The sequence below is a fragment of the Orbicella franksi genome, chromosome 7 (assembly GCF_964199315.1).
Source record: "Orbicella franksi chromosome 7, jaOrbFran1.1, whole genome shotgun sequence".
In the NCBI taxonomy this organism is placed as follows: Eukaryota; Metazoa; Cnidaria; class Anthozoa; order Scleractinia; family Merulinidae; genus Orbicella; species Orbicella franksi.
The window spans coordinates 7,897,317-7,914,482 of record NC_138151.1 but is presented as its reverse complement, the minus strand read 5'-3'; the positions used below and the strand labels follow the sequence as shown (position 1 = coordinate 7,914,482).

The 17,166-nt window shown below is 39.2% G+C and overlaps 1 protein-coding gene across 1 annotated transcript; it reads left to right on the top strand.

Moving 5' to 3' along the window:
* The first annotated feature begins 9,835 nt into the window (after positions 1 to 9,835).
* Positions 9,836 to 15,176, top strand: LOC145493324 (uncharacterized). The gene is made up of 5 exons (XM_081472768.1): positions 9,836 to 10,182; positions 11,403 to 11,695; positions 12,405 to 12,480; positions 13,240 to 13,500; positions 14,343 to 15,176. The coding sequence occupies exons 1-5, from the start codon at positions 9,891 to 9,893 to the stop codon at positions 14,837 to 14,839; spliced, it is 1,419 nt and encodes a 472-aa protein (XP_081328894.1). The 5' UTR covers positions 9,836 to 9,890; the 3' UTR covers positions 14,840 to 15,176.
* The last annotated feature ends 1,990 nt before the right edge of the window (positions 15,177 to 17,166 follow it).

Here is a 17,166-nt window from a genome sequence, read left to right as displayed (position 1 = left end):
GAGGAAAGAACACAGTGGTTGATTCGTTGTTCTATCGAAAAGATTAGTTCAGTTCAGTCTTCATGACTTTTTCTGGAAGTTTCTGCCTATAGGATTCAAAGTGAAGTGAACTGCCAAATTGTGGTAAGCGACTTTGTTACATAGAAACTTTCGCGTTTTCCATAAAAATTATGTAGTTGCCTCGGCGAGACAAGCTTAGAAGTTAAGCTTATATCTTCAATAAGAGTTTTAAAGTCTCCTTGATTATCTGATTTGGAACCACACTGGGAGAAATTTGATAAATTTCAAACAATAAGACTAGAGTCGTTGTTAATATAAAGTTGCATATTGTAAACAGAGGGTCCCCTATACCTCTTCTGAAAACAGTTTCACGCAAAAGTAATTGGCCTTTTCACGCATTACGGAAAATTCGAAAAACAGCTTCACGTTCACAGAAAAAAGTAAACAGTCACGTTTCACGCGAAAATGCAAAGGCTAAATCATGTTTTACGTAAAAATGCAAATTCTATTCACGTTTCGCAAAACATACAAATACAATCATTACAAAAATGTATTTGGCAATACTGAAATGTACCACAGTAGATATAGCTGCACATGGCCATATTTTGATAATTTCAGACTCTCTCGTCGTCAGCATGTCTAGATCTTTTGTGGATTGGGTATTATGCATGTACAGTGGAACCCCGTTAATACGGACACCAAGGGGACATGCCAAAGTGTCCGTATTATCGGGGTGTCCGTATTGAGCCGTATTTAAGCGGGCTCTCAGATAAAAAGTGACGGACACATGTTTTATCGATACCAAGACTAAGGCAGACATTTTTTACGGCAACAAAACGTTGTTTTGATCGTAATGTAACTGTAAAATTAAACTATGGAAACCTTATGGTCATTTAACTATAAAGGTTGATAATGCAGACTGCAGCTAGGTCATGCACGAGGTCACCAAGCAATAAAGATGACAATATGAATAATATATACAAATGCTACCTTCGTGAAGACAGAAGAAAGAATCCAAAAGACATATTAACACTTTGTTGACATATTTCGGTTATGACATCGAAGCGATGGTTGAGCAGACAACAGTTAAGGCTGGATAGAGTGTGGATAATGACAGATTAACTCACCTTTTCCGCAGAACCCTCCATTTTCTGTCTTTTCTCGATCGAAATGGCGTGATACCCCGCGTGTGTGATACAGCGTGACAGACTAGATTCTAGGCCCTCCTGGTTCACTGTTGCTGTGGTTAGTTCTCAGTCCTCCATCCTCACGCGCGTCGAGAGATGTCGAGAAAGGCAGGCCGTCACGCTTTTTACATCCAGTTTGGTGTAGTTTACGAGCTTTTATGACGCTAAAATCTCCAAAAATGCGAAAAATTATTCCCATAAAAGTCGATGGTTCACAAATCACGCGAAAGTAAATGCATTTTTCACGGATCACGAAAAAATCGAAAACCAGTTTCCCGAGGACGGAAAAATATAGATTCACGAAACACGGAAAAAAGAAATCCTCATTCACGCTTCACGCAAAGAAAAAACGCCCATTCACGCGTCACGAAAAAAGTATAGGGGACCCTCTTTGTAGCTCGGCGCTGTAATGGCGCGTAATCCTGCGCGTCTCTCTCTATACAATTTTAATTAAAAAATGACTCAATTTCAGTCGAGTTTACCTCTCTAATCGTTGCTGTATTTGAGATTATTTCTGAGGAATACACGAATTTCCTCGCTATCTTCTACTCAATTTACGGTAGAAAACTCTGATTTCGAGTGATTCGCAACGACTGACAGAAATTGTTTTTGTAGTACAACTACAATCTTTGCACGAAATTTCACTCCGGAAGAACACTTTAGGAGAACTTAATTGGTGAACTAAATGCCACTAAAATAAAGTAGCTCGAAATAAATCTGTTCTTTAATACATCTTACCTTGTCTAGTATCTGAGTTACTCGCTCGTTCGCTAGTTAGATTTTTTTAGGATTGGTTTGTGCACGGCGCGTAAGCCAATTCAATGACAAAGTTGCGTAAACAAACCCACTTGTAAGCCAATTTACCGCAAGAAAAAAAGATAAACATATTATTGTCTGGCTTGGGGACGGTCCGGATAGTGAAAAACTGTGACCTCGGGCTTGAAAATGCTGCCCGAGGCCGTAGGCCGAGGGCAGCATTTTCAAGACCTCGGTCACAGTTTTTCCCTATACGGACCTCCCAGCCGGCCAATAACATATATTTCTCTCATTTTGCTATCGATAACTTACTTAACACAGTTGCTTTATTATGTATGGCATATATTGTTACCGTTAAATCTGTGAGCCCCGCTTATATTGAACATTTTCTGGTGCAGGATTTTAGTCATATCCTGCACGTATTGCTTGTGGGTGTTTTGTTGTTCACACCCTGTAGCAGGAATGTACTTTGTACTAAAAAGACTTAGTATAAAATAACTTCCAGACGAAACCAGTCGATTCTGTTATGAGAAAATTCGCCGTTCCACAGACAATTCTTTATTATTTGGAAAATTATAGGAAAAAACCGACAGTAGCCTCTTTTCAGTTAACAGCTAGAGATCTTAAGTTTTGTTCTTCATTGTACTTTGCCGATTCTTTGTATACCTGAGCGTGTGCAACGCTGTTTCACTAACTTTCATTTAGAAGACAAGTAGTTCGTTATCGGGTCATTTGAGTTTCTTTTTATTATTGAAATCTACCTTCCGTTCCCTCGGAGACTAGCCAGCTGAACTACTTTTCACTAATGAAGTTTTATTGGTTTTCTCGGAGGTTAGCCAGCTGAACTACTTTTCACTAATGGAGTTTTAATGTTTTCTATTCATGGGATAATTTTTCCTTGCTGTCGGTAACACCAATTCAGAATTTCAAATTTAAGTATCTCACTTTTAATTTCCTAAGTTTGTTCTATCTTAACCTCAGCACGTGTAATTTTAATCCTAGCACTCTATTTTTAATTTTGGAAGCCTCGTGGTGTTGATTAGAATTCGCTATCTTAATTAAGTACTTTCCGCTCGTATTGTGTACTTGAAGTTGCATTAGCATATTGTAAACACTTGACGCGTAAAGGATGATATATAAGCAAGTACCTTTGTAAAGCTTTTTCGATTACATCGGTTACATCGTTACGATTTTACAGCGGCTACTCCGCCGAGTATGTCAATTTCACCCTCGACGTTAGAGTGCAGAATAAACTACTGTTGGACCAAGTTATGTCTCTTCCTTGACGTCCGTAGTGAAGACCATTGAAGTAGATCCTCGTGTACCAGGAAATCGTGACGAATTTCCGTTCCCGCAGCCGAGCAGTGCTCTCCAAGAGTTAGATTCCCCCAGTTGTCAGTTTAAGTGTCCGTTCAGTCCGAAATTTACAGTAGCTTACCGAGAAAACTTATCGTCACAATTCATAAATACAGTTGTACAAGATTTCCAGTTGTTGCTGCTTGCTACCCACGAGTATTCTCATTTTAAAAGGGGTTTTAAACTGCGCACTTTAAGGAGTGTTAAAGTGTGTAATTTAAGGAGTACAAAGTGCACAATTTAAGGGGTTCTAAACTGCGCACTTTAAGGACTGTTAAAGTTTTTATAAAGAGGTCTTGGCCTATATACTGATAATACCTCCGATATTTGGCATTTTGAGGCGAGCTCCACACAATGACCTTTGTGCTTCGTGGGTTTTTTTCCCTTTAAACTAGTAAATATAAAACATCTAAATTTACAGTCTATTCCTTAATGTGGCTGAACAAAGTTTTTGATACCTGTGTTTCATTCACCTTTTTCTCTAAAACCCTTGATCCCTCGGTCGCCAAAAATGGCAGCAAGCAAGTTAACAACACAAAGTTTGGTTTTGGTTAAGCTGACGTATGTGCCGTTGCCATGGCAACATGAATAAATATAAACAGGCTTTTAAAATCGGTTTTGTTTATTTGTAGAAAATCTAGTCATTAGATTTTCTTTATAATTTGCATGCAACAAGCTTGTAACGATTCTCACAAATTAACACCATTTTGCTAATAATTTAACAGACAGATCTTTAATTATCCCTTGTTTAAGGTTCACTGGAATATCTAGAATTTCCTTTGTTTAAGTTCAATTATTTTCAATACTCCAGTTACTTATTTCCTTAAGTCTGTTTTCGTGCCAAATTATGTGAAATTCTAATGAGTGGTTCTCAAGAAATAGGTGCATTTCCGAGAGTGCAATTTTTCATTCAATTGCAATTTTTTGACTTACTACGCATGCGCTGCATTTAACTGGGTTCTTTCGGTAACGAAGAAAAAGCTGAGAATTGCTGGGTTCTTTGCATCGTTACCTTTTCTAACATATCTTTGTAATAAAAGACTAAAGCCATCAATACACTGCGTTCAGTTATAGAGAAAAATAGCACAGATAGTGCGGGTGTTGAGTAAATGAAATGATCACTCTGTTGACGGCATGTTTGTTTTTTGCAATCCTTGGCGCGTACTGAATTGCATCAGCAAAAGCGCGCGCGAAAACTGTGTTCGACCACCTTAAAACCGTGAATACCGGAGAAAATTTCTGGAATTAATGTTTATTGTTTTGCGATCCTTTCTGCTCGATTCAACATCGCTTTTCCGTAATATATCGTTCATATCTATTCTTTGCTTATACATAAACTGAAACAGAAAAAGAACGATTTCAGTATTTGACTGAACGTTAAAATTGAAGATTTGTCGTGGAAGAGAATGCCAGCTCGTTGTTCCGTGTCAAGTCGTGACTAATCCGTGTTGCGTTTTGGCCGTTACCTTTTGCGGTTTCATCCTACATCTGAATCGGGTCGCGAAATAATCATTCCAGAAATTTTCTCTGGTGGTCAAAGTTTAACGTGAAAGACTGTAATGGTTCTGCATTTTAGTCTCAGGTTTTCTTTTATCATGTCATTTTCGGCGTTCATACCGCTTATAAGCTCTTTCCCGGCCCTAAATATAAGCTCCTCACCTGTTTATAAGCGCGCCCAAAACTCTTATGAAGTTGTTAAAGTCCAGAGCTTATAACCAGAGTTTCATAGTATTTAAAATTAATGTAGCACGAATTGATGGAAAAATTACTTCTCAATAAATGCAACGAAATTAAGGCGAAATAAGGACAATATCTTAAACATTATAATGACGCAAAAGAAACTAACCGCGAAAAAGGAAAAATCTGAATAGTGAACAGTAGTATGATCCACTTGTGGTTTAGTCTATTGCGTTCACGTAGTGTACCGCAATCCTAATCCAGTTTGTATCGAGAATGTTTCTCACGTTTGCCTCCCCCCCCCCCCCCCCTCCTCGACACAGCGGGGCAAATTACGTCATGAGCGCATGCAGGCAGTCACGTATTCGCCGTATAGATTCGAAGTGTGTATGATTTCTGCAAAGCTGTGTGTATTTTGGCCCGCTAACCTTCGACAATAAGTAACTGAAACCTGCGTCATCAGGAAAGAATGTTTTGTAGCTCGGTGACTGCAAATGGCCATGAGTTGGGGTAATTAAGAAAACAAATGTTCCGTGTAGCTCGGCAAATGGCCATGATGACCCTCAGATCTGGGGTCAGAAAAAGAAATAGATTTTCCGATTTGTAGCTCAGCAAATTCATTGTGGCCATAATTGGTTGTCAGAAACAATCTTTCTGTGTTATATAACTCTCGATCGCCGAAAGGCCGTGTTTTGCGGTCAGAATGGTTAATTCACCTTTTTCATTTGTGAAAACAAGATGTAAATTCGAGCATTGTTAACAAGGACAAAAACAAAATATAATTTGGCGACGCGCTGTGTTGAAGAGTAGCTGGTCAAACTTTATTTTCTCAAGAAATATTTCTTACAAGTGTTGGCGAATTGAGTTCTATATATAAGTGTCGCCAACAGTTCAAATGCCTTTCCTAGAAAATATTTTGCGCAGTACAAGTAAATACTTATTAATTAAAGACAATTTTACCGCAAGATATAATCTATTCATCGCTAGGTTGTCCTAGGTTCGACGCTAGTTCAACTTCACACGTGCAGATCGTTTTCTGTCATTCGACCAAACTTAGTTTCGAACGCCACCAAGTCACCAAAGTAGACCAAACATGCAAAGTACGCGCGTGAACGCACTACTCTAATCTTTGATTACTAGCATGTTCAGAAATGTTGGATGTTGTGAACAGTTCTACACTCGTTGCGTGATCTATGAACATGAACACGAACAGCCCGTGATTTACGAAGAATGGGTGACTTTAAACAATGCGTGGTTATCGAAATATGCGAGATTATTTTTCTCTGTTTCTCTATGAAAAATAGTTTAGCGATTGCGGTTTCCTGTATATGACAGCTCATGAATAGTTCGTTTTCCTCTATTTGACAGCTCATGAATAGTTCGTTTTAGGACTAGAATTTTAGGTTTCGAGTTCAGTTGCGATCAGCGTCTGTATTGCGAACATTCAATTGTATTCAAGCTTCATCGTATTAGTTCTTCCAAGCCACAAAGATCTACTCTTCAGAATCTACTAATCAACTACAATAAAGATTAAAGAAATCTCTGGTGGTTTGATACGTTTGTCGCCTTCTGCACCATTGGGTTATTAAAGTAAAAGTAGTTAATGGGAATTAAGGTTGCGAAAATTAGTGCTCCACTCATTTAACTAGACTTCATTACTTCGTAGGATAAATACTTAAAAGTCAGCATTTTACTCCACCCAAGCAACTGCAAGTGCCGCTCCAAACCCGTCCCCCTCCCACCCCCCTCCCCCTCCCCCATCATCTTGACTGTGTGGTTGGCCGCGCAGAGGCATGGGTTGAATCACGGACTTCTGAGCATTTCGCGAACATTTCGTGAACATAGTGACCATTTCGTGACAAGCTTTGCGTAAATAAATTATGCGTGACATTTCTGAAGGAATGTGCTTTGCTGTGCTTTTTCGTTTGTCAGAGGAGAGCGATAGGCAACCAGACGGAACTGCTCTTAAATCTGAACAGGAACAAGAACGAAATCTATGTGGATCTTCAGTCTGCCTCTTGCCGAGCCCTCTAGTGTTCTATGTCTTTGATTGTATGAAAAGTTGATCCCTGTAAAATCTGTTTGTGATGGGATGCTGCTTCCGCTGTGAAAGTAAGACAATATTGGTAAGTTTTGTAGACGACAGTGTTGACCTGTCCCCACATTTTCTTGGACATACGGTTTTATTTCTTTTTCTTGTTTCGTATCAGAAGCATATGCTGTTCGTATTTAATAGTGTGGTTCGCTAGAGTCTGCTTTTATTCGATCGTGCGGCCTCGGGCAGCATTTTCAAGACCTCGGTCACAGTTTAAGCTTTATTAGCAGATGTTAAGCGATTTAAGTATACAGTAACAGTATCTATATTGATTGAATTATGTGAAGGTTCACACAACCAAACAAGAATAAAAATTCTGTAAAAGCAAAAACGAATAATGAACTGTCGCATTTCAGTGACAGCTCTTTGTCGGCAAACTAAAATGACCGGTCTATAAAAACATGAACAAAAAACGTGCGTAAATGTGGCGAAAAAATGGGACTTCTGCTGCTGTCTGCTAAATAGATTAGAGTAGTAGCTCAATCCCGATTTCTTGACTCTTCGATTTCCCGAACTACTCCACGGCTCGAACCAAACCGTATAGTGTCATTTCCCTGAAATCTATTTCACTGCATAATTTCACCCCCTATATCTCGAACTATCTTTCGAGCTATTCTTCCTTTCACCTTCATTTTGTAATAATTTTAGAAATTGGGTTTCTACTGTGTAAATCATGATTTTAACTATTTGTATAAAGCAAATATACTTCAGCTAAGCAATGTTCCTGGAACTCGTGAATGTCTGCCCAATCTAGCTTAGGTAAGTCATGAAGATCAAATTAACTTGGCCTCATTAAGTTTCCTGACATTGTTAAATTATCTACCTGCCAAATATTTCATGTATCACCTAATTTCATAAAAGTCTTCGAACCTCATCCTGTCTCTAGTATAGGAACACCATAATTACACAATTCAAAGTGTGTTCTTACAACTCCTGAATCCAAAATGCTTTGGAATAAATAAAAGATAATTTTGCCCAACTACTGATGACTGTAAATGACATTACTTTATCTATACCAGTTTTATCTTGCTCGGCGGTATTAATAATTCTAACATTGTATATTAATTTACTGTGTGTTTACTCTATCCTCTCATACTAGCTCTACTAGTTTTATCTTAAAAGAAATGTATTTAATTAAAGGGCATATATTAATTAGTTTACGTTGTTTTGCCCTTTCCACTTTTTTTTTCTCTGCACTTATTTGTTAACAATATCTATTCATGTCGTCAAGAGGATAAAAAGATAAAAATCGATATTCGACATAAACTAGGTCTGTCAGACAGATTACTTAGGCGGTTAAGTTCTTGAACACGGTTACGATTAAGTAAAACATATTTGAGATAATTATATTTCGATTCATTAATTTGTTTACTCATTAAATACAATATTATTATGTAAACGTTGTTGCTCTGTAAATATAAGCGTAAACGTAGACGGATGACTGAAACTTTTTTAGAATTGCTAGTTTATTGCGAAATTTATCCATTGTGGAATGCCTGCAGTGGTTACCTCTATTTAGTGGCCAAGAAACAAGACTTCAAAGATGCCTTCTGCTCAGGTGGTCGAAACGTCAGTCACCTACAACAGTTCTTTTCAAAACTACCTTCACTAAACTCACACTAAACGAACTGAAATATACACTCTTATATGTAGGAAAAAGATAAACGATCAATTCATTGTTTAAGCCTATAAGAAAACGCAAACTACAGGGTGGGGCGTGGATGGGGGACTGCTCAACGAGTGACCCACAGCCACAACCGAATCCCACTCCCTCCCTTTTGGACGTACATTTCGTGTTCATTTCGTACCGCTCATTGCTTTTTCAATTTATCTGTCGATTTATTTTGGCCTTGTCCTCAATAAGGACTGTTTTCGGTGTAAACTTTTCTCCCTAAGGAAGCTTTGGTAAAATTTACAAAGTTCGGATATGCCCTACCCCGTGAAAACTGAAAGTAATCTACACCAACGACGTTTACTTATGGTATGACCGGCCCACTGGTCAGCTTTTCTAAAGCCAGAAATTTCCCTCATAATTCTACATGTACGCTATAAAATGACAGCAAAAAACATCAATTAATCACCAAATAAATAACCTCGAATTCTGCACAGTCAAACCCCATTGAATCTGCTGAAACTCCCCAAGTTAAGTCTCCAAAGTATGCTTTGCTTCCTGCTTGCAAAGCTGAATTCAATTTGAAAAACTGTCTCGGAAGTGGGGGGAGGGTGTGTGTGTGTGCAGTGTGTGGAGAGGCGGGGGGGGGGGGGGGTGGGGAGCGTTGGGTTAGCTTCCCTGGACGAGCTAGTTTACTTTTCTTTATGGGAATTCGTTGGGTGTTTTTGCATGGAATTGTAATCGTACTTAATGAGAGATATGCAAAGCGTAAGATTCTGCGAGTAAATGGTGGGGTGCGCGCTTAAGACACAGGAAATGTCTCATCTGTTGTCTTGATGCTTTACGAGACTTCAGCCGCGAGTGACCGCGAGTCAGCCACGATGTAAGTGACCAAAATGATGTAAAAATCATTTGTCTCTATAATAACTCGAGACTGTTAAGGAAATCTGTGTTGAAAGAAAAAAAAAAAAAGAAAGAAAGTATAAATAGAAAACGCTTCATATTTTTAAATGGTGTCTGATAGAATTTATTTATAATCTGTGATCATGTTAATTGCGTGACAATAATGCTGCTTAGCATTCCGTGAAAACTCGGAAGGCTGTGTAACGCAATTTCTGAGAAATTGTATTTTCGGTGACTCACAGAGGAAGCGATATCGGAGATCAACCCTGTTCAAGACTGTCGCTTTTACTTCTTCACAGCAGTAATGGATAAAAAGAAACGGGTGCATCTCTTCAACTGTGACAAAACTTACGATCTACGCGTGGTAGAAGCTCTGCTTCGTTCTGTCGGAGAAAAGCTTCCCTTCACCATTACGATATCAAAACATTATTTCAGTCTCAAAAACATGTCTGAAATATGCGAGAACACCATCTCTAGACTTACAATAGATTTCGCATTTTTTGTCGTCCATGCAAACGAATCTCGGCTGTCAATCAACGAAAGCGACGTGAACATAGGATATACTAAGGTTTACAGAGCGTTACTAGAGGCCACTGGTAAGTTAAATGTTTACTTGTTTAAACCTTGCGCCTTCTCAGAGTGGAAGTGGAAAAGTACACTCTGGAATCCGTATCAAAGATTTTCGGGTTGCAAGCTTTAATGTAGGGATGAAACGATGTATTTCCATCACCAAATCTTGAAAAATGGAGTAAGTCTAGCGAAATTATGTAGCAGTAGAGTATAAGATATCGTACAGAGATTCTTCCGATCAGTTTCGCTTTCTAGTAAACTCTACGTGACGAATTAAATAAGTTTCTCAGAAATTCGCTTCCATGCATGGTTTAGGGGAAAATCACTGTTTGAAATGTTCACGAGGTTATCCACTCAGCTCTGGAGAAAGTACACGAAGGTCTACAATGATCGTAAATATTGTTTACGTCAGGTGAACAAGAGGCCAAAACGCATCAAAATATTAAGTATTCGTTCACCTTCGAACGTATACGAGAGTGTATTCGTCTGTATAGACTTAGGAGCCAGACCAGCCATTTCGTCGATTATATTAGTTATTGCCCCATGTGTCGTTTCCAAACGAAATCGAAAAACCAGAGGTGGGGCACTATATGTATATTATGAGAAGAGGAAAAAATGAAACACGAAATGGAACGCCGAACCTGGATGTTACTGAAACAACGGGAGTGTCAAAAAGCTGATAAAAAATGACGGAAACTGAAAGCATTCACTCGTGGTTTCGTTGTGCAAATGTTCGAGTCAATCAACCAGTTAAAGAAGCAACATTACGAGCAAAATAATTTAACACGTTAAGGCTTTTTTTTTTTTTCAAGCATTATGAATCAGTTACTCCAGCACCCCCCTTTTCCCCGGGCTGGCTTCGTTTCCGGTGATTCATCAGCACTAGCAAAGCCATGTAACTTTCATCAATTAGAATGGTTTTGTGCCTTTGATTTGTCATAAAACGTGTACGGTTTTACTTAGCCCAGGGGAGAAAAGTTCGCATCTTTTTCAACGGCCTTATTGTCAACTTCCTAGAAAACCATTTGGCCATTTTTTTCTGAAGAGGTTGGAGACGCTGCTCAGTAGAATCACTCAATCACTGAGTGCACTATTGCCTTGGACGTTTTATGAGCTCGCACTCTCTTTTTTGGAAATACAAATTAAGCGATAGTAAATGTATATAGTTATTATATTATTAAGCTTGGTAAAACGACGAGAAAACCATTCGTGACATGTACAGTTTCCATTGTTGATGTTATTTAAGGTGGCAAAGTTGTCGTGGTTATTGGTGGAGATAGCAACTACAAGGACGAAGCCGAGGAAAGGCAAAATGTCTTGTCACGCTGGGCACTGAGGGTAGTAAGTCCACAGCTCAAAGAGGAGTTTCGTGACGGAAGAAAAAGCCTTGTGTTTTCTTGGAACCAAAAGCACAGATCAATCCACGAGGAAGCACTGCTGCATTTCTTTGATCCGAGCAAAGCAGGATCCAAATTTGTTCCTCAGTTGGGGATGGCAGCGAGACCAAAATCAGATACAGCTTCGGCGTCTGTTGAAGAAGTATGTTTCTATTGTAAGAATTAAATTACTAGCCGGGTAACGTGTCGAATATATTCAGTATTTAGGAGACAAAAATTGGAGCTGCAATTTGTCGACCGAAGCACCGTGTTACTGTATTTGTTGTTGTGTCTGGAATAATGTTGAGAGACCTGAACCGAGAATTTCTGGCGAAACTGAAACAACATGAATTTCCTCAGTGCAGGTATGTTTATTGCCAAATCGCTCGGATCCATTGATGAAGACAATTTAATGAATAATTCACTATTATTGAGAAAAGAGGGGAAAGCCATTCCAGTCCTGACGAGTACCATTGGATGATTGTATGATTGCTAATTTGATGTTATGAGTAGAGACAAAAGATGCCTAACATTTAATAGTTGTATCCAGTTTTTTGTTCGAGACATTTTTTTTTTCCTGATTCTAGGTTTATAGGTCAGGTTTCCTTACACGACTTGTGCTTATTCATCGCTATATTTAACCATGCATGTGTCAGGCTGCTTGTTCAGTGGGTCTCTCCGCGTCTTTTGGTGGGCTCTGTCCTCAATTGGCGAAACCACGATTTCGTGTGTTTTGTGTGTTTCTTGACTTGTTCTCATATAGTCTAACGGCGTCATAGTCGAATAAGGAATACAAATATTGTAGGAGCACTCCTTAACCTGAGCCGGTCGATTCTTTGTTAACACAGGTTGTCATCGTTCTTTCTTTGCAGTCGTTTGCCGAACTAGAAATCGATGGACGTCGGAGACAAGAAGAAATCGCGAGCACAACGGCTGCAAAACCACGCGGTAAAGCAGTTTCTTTTATAAAATATTTAAGATAGTACGCGCGCTCTCATTAGTTGATTGGTGTGTTTGGATGAGAGCATGCAAAAACTGTTGTGACAAGAAATTTTTTATGAAAGCAACAGAAGCCTTTTTTCCGTGTTCACACAGCCTCATCTAAACCATAGTTAATAGTCTAAACACTCAGGTTTGCATAACTCTCTCGAATTCTCCCAGTCCCCCTCATGTTTTTCATGAGGCTGTGTAAACGCAGAAAAATCCTGTATTGCTTAAATGTGAAAGATAAATATGCTACAAAACTAAAAATATGGATTTAAAACAGCATATCATATTTATCAGTGAACAATTAATTTCTTCCCAGAGAAAAGTCATTTTATGGCTGTTTTTAGCTACTTGTATTTCTGCTCAGTGTATGCTTGAAAGCAACCTGAGTTACCATCTCTCTCTCTCTCTGGGTTTTAAGTGACACTTATGGCGAAACTATTCAGATAAATGAGTAGTGTCTTGGATTGGACCTTACTCGTGCTCGAAAAACAGTCAATCATTAGCCGTAAACACTACATACTATATAATCCGACGTGAGAGTATGGAATCCATTGTCAAATCAAGAACTATTTGAACCGCAACTGTTTTAAAACTTTAAAAAAAAACCTGTCTTAACCAGGGAGAAGAGTCGGTACACCAGCAGACAGGATAGGTTTACTTACACCACAGGCTAACATGATCACCGTTTCAGCTTGCATTTGTTTCCTTGTTTCTCAGGAACTGCAGATTTAATGATCCTCTGTAGTGACGAGGCTACCGCCACAGTTGTCAGCCACATGTACTGTCTACCGAGCATGCGTCCCCCTCCGGATGTGTGTATTGGAAGCCCAACAGAGCTGAAGCTGCATCTGCAAGTACAATCGGTAACAATGTGTGCTCTTGGACTGTTGGCGAGTGATCTGAAAGAGGCTACCCTGAGAAACAACTGGGAGAGGTCAGCTATCGCAGATCTGTTGATGGAGGCTCAAAAAGTAGCAGGTAAGAAGCGCACTAAGGGCGTTAACTAAGGCTACCAAAACATGGATGGCTCTTTCAGGATATAAGTAAGTAATTAATTAAGTAAGAGACCTTATTTTATGAGGGTGACACGTAAAAGTAACTAACATTACTGATGAACTCAGTGTGGCCCTCTAAAAAAATACAAAAATACAAATAATAAAAACTACGTTCTCGAAGATTCTGGAAAGAATGCTAAGGGGGCTAGAAAATAGGTTCGAGAGAAAGGCATGTTTGTCCTTTAACACGTTAAGGTGTTAAATCAAGTTGCCATTAGTGGTCTCCTCGTTTTCTAGCCTGGTCCAGGCTCTCGGTCGGTAAGAACGATCGGAAAAGCGGGCGGGCGACGAGCGGGATCTTGTAGGGAAAAGGAGGGGTCTCCCTTTCCTTTTCTCTACCAGACCCCGCTAATCGCCCGCGGGCTTATACGATTGTCCTCACGGACCGAAAGCCTGGAACAGGTTTCTCGTTATCAGAGTTTTGGAAACGAGGACATTTAAAGGTGAAATTCATTTCAGGTGCCAATTTCAAATGTCAAATAATTAATTCCCTGCATGTTCGTGTGTCATTCTTCAGGATCCAGGCCAAAAGTGGTGGTATCAAGTGCTAGCTCCCTGAGTGGTTCCCCCACCCTCAGTCCATCCCCCACCCCACACATCCGGTGTTTAATATTTGCATTTTGCACCTAAATTAGGGGGTGAAATGAACGGCGTGTACCACATTAACCCTAATTTCTCGTAACCAATGTTTATGTCTAAAACTAGACTTGAATCTAATACAACTTTTATTTAAATTGATTTTTTTTCATGCTTTTTTGCGTCTAGAAAAAAGAGCTATCGTCATTATTTGCTCAGACAGAAATTTGAAAGAATTGGCATTATCACAGAGTGAAGAAATCGATATCACCAACAAAGTAGAGTTGATTCTTAAGCAAAAAGGCGTCATTCTTTGGTGGAGAGGAAAAATTCGGGAGAATGAATCCAGTGCCAGTGATGCTGCTACGCCTGAATGGCAGTACGTTTCATTTCCAGCAATGGATCCGAACGGAGATCAACAAAGCGACACCCCCAAGAAGGCACTGATGCTGAAGACAGTCATCCGTTATGGCGCCATCTCATATAAAGAAAGTGATGTGGTGGAGAGGAAAGAGGGCTGGGAACCACCATCTCAATTAGCGTCAGATTTGCTTCAGAAATGGAAGGATGTGCCCAGAGCTAAATTGGAGATCCATTCTGAGAAAGACCCTGGCCATTTGCACGTGGTCGTCAGAGATTCCTTAGCCTCCGGGTTGATGGGTTACGTGAAATCGTTCAGCGCATGAAAGCCTTCTTGTGATAAAGACGGTGAAATAACGTACCGTTAACTACCTTGCTTGGACAGGCGCACAGAAGTTCGCAAGTTGAAGAAGTACTGAAGTTTGACGTTTTAAAGTGAACATATATATACAATTATATTGCTGTCGCAGTATATAGCTTATAATCACCTTTAAGTTAAGTAGACACGTGTAAAATCACAGGTAAAAACTAAAACAGAGAACCGGTCAAGCTGTATAGACTGCATGCTTAATACTGAAAAAGAAATCAGTTTCGAAAGTAAATGAACTCGACTGTCGACAAACTCCTGAACAGAATAAACTCAGAGAGCAGTAGTTAACTCCAGCTATTGGACCAACAACTAAATGAAGCCTCGTGCTCTCGTTTGCCGACAAAATTATTGAAAAGTATACAGGAGGAGATTTTAACATAAGGGGGAGTAGGGGGGCGGGGGGGGGGGGGCTTATTATTAGTTAAGACGCTGGATTTGTAGTACGAAGGTCCGGGTTTCAAATCCTCCTCCCTGCCACTAGATGGATTTGTGTTTGGTAGTCCCAAATTCAACTCGTCCACGTCTTGTAAATAGCCAACTGGTCGGCCTCCAACCAGTTGTGATTTTAACAAGTTTTCATTTCTATTTACAGTGCCTGTTTCTCGATTTAATGTGTTCCTTATTAGCACAGCAGTGCTTAATACCATGACTTAAATAAAGTGATTTCTTTACAGCAGATTTGCACGTTGTCGTCATTTGACTACAACTACCAGAATTCCTTTCGTTTTCTCTTTATTATTTAAATTTTGAATTCCCAGTGGGGTTTAACCAACAATTGCCTTAATTAGCATAAGAAACAGAAAAAGTGAAGGATTCTGGTAGTTGTAGTCTAATGGCGCCATCACCCAAATCACCTATTAGTATTTGAAATTCATTATTATGCTGCGTCTTTCGATAATCACGCCAACGTGTCTTCAATTCCGAATACGGTTGTGCACTTGTGTTTTTCCGCCGTTCAATCTCAGCGGATACACCAGAAAACTCGGAAAACAGACCTTCACTTTTTCCAAAGTTCGTTCATCGTCGTTGCAATTATATATGATAGCAAGCAGCGCTAATCGTTAGTTCGGTTTTTAAAACCCGCGTGTAAGAACCTACATTTTGTGAAGTCTAGAAAAATAGGTTATTGTTTTTGGAGGTAGCTATTGGAGATTTAGTTCTGTGAAGGACATAAACCTGGGCTTGGTCCATACAGTATTTATTCACAACTGTATTATGATAAGCCTAACACATCTGGGGTGACCAGCCTGGTCTAAAAACACAGATGAAACAATTACAATCTTTTCAAGATCGCTTTGCGAAGAAGATCGTTAAGTCGAAAATGTCATCAGCAGAGGCTCTGACGTCGTTGCGGTGGGTATCTTTACATGCGAGGCGGTTCGGTCATCGGTGTTGTGTTGTGCAAGATGCAATGAAAGGTGGCATCCCCGAACATTTCGGTGTATTCAGATCCACCATGAACCAACAACACGGTTATAATACCCGAAATGGCTACATGCCCAAAGTCAGTAGGCCAAGAACGGACTGGGAAAAAAGCAAAACATGTTATAAAGCCATTAACGACTAGGCCACACTACCAAGTGCTTTAAGGAAACTGATGCCGAAGACTATTTTTAAATACAAACTGAAACAGTTTTTATTGAACCATTTTACCTTAGTTATTAGTATTTTAATTCTTGTTTTAGTTTTTAATCTTAGTTAGCTTACCGCATAGGTTCTTCTCCTTTTTATTGTATTTTTAAAGGTTTAACATTTACTTTCTCAGAGGACCTTCCTGAAAACCACCTTATGGTGATTGGAGGCTTCCTCTTAAAATATTATGTATTATGTATTATTATTATTATTATTATTATAATAAAAATTATTATTATTATTATTATTATTATTATTATCGTGGTCCCGAACAACTTGGTTGTAGTGTTTGCCTCTACAGACAGGAGTTCATAATATAACTGTAACCCACATATATGAAGCTGCTTGATATTGCTTTTTCTTGCTTGGCTTAACAGGCTCATATATGTTTGGGTTTTTAAATGGCAAATTTCTGTCAGCAGGTAAAAACAACACGCGGGTTTTATACCCATTTTAATTGTTCACCAAGCCTAAGTACGGTATGATTAACTTTGGGATTTGAAAATCGGAAAAACAGTTTTCAGAATGAAATATTTCACATTGTAATCCCAACAAATTAAAATTTGTGACAAGGTCACACCTTCCGTTCAAGCGTGACCGTCTATCTCGCGGAAAAAGTAAACAAAAGTCATTCCCAGAATTGATGTCATG

Bases quoted from the DNA above. Each gene is read 5' to 3' on its own strand.
- LOC145493324 (XM_081472768.1), top strand. From the start codon at position 9,891: ATGGATAAAAAGAAACGGGTGCATCTCTTCAACTGTGACAAAACTTAC. The intron at 10,183-11,402 runs GTAAGTTAAATG...ATGTTATTTAAG, and splicing joins AGCGTTACTAGAGGCCACTG to GTGGCAAAGTTGTCGTGGTT. The intron at 11,696-12,404 runs GTATGTTTCTAT...CTTTCTTTGCAG, and splicing joins CTTCGGCGTCTGTTGAAGAA to TCGTTTGCCGAACTAGAAAT.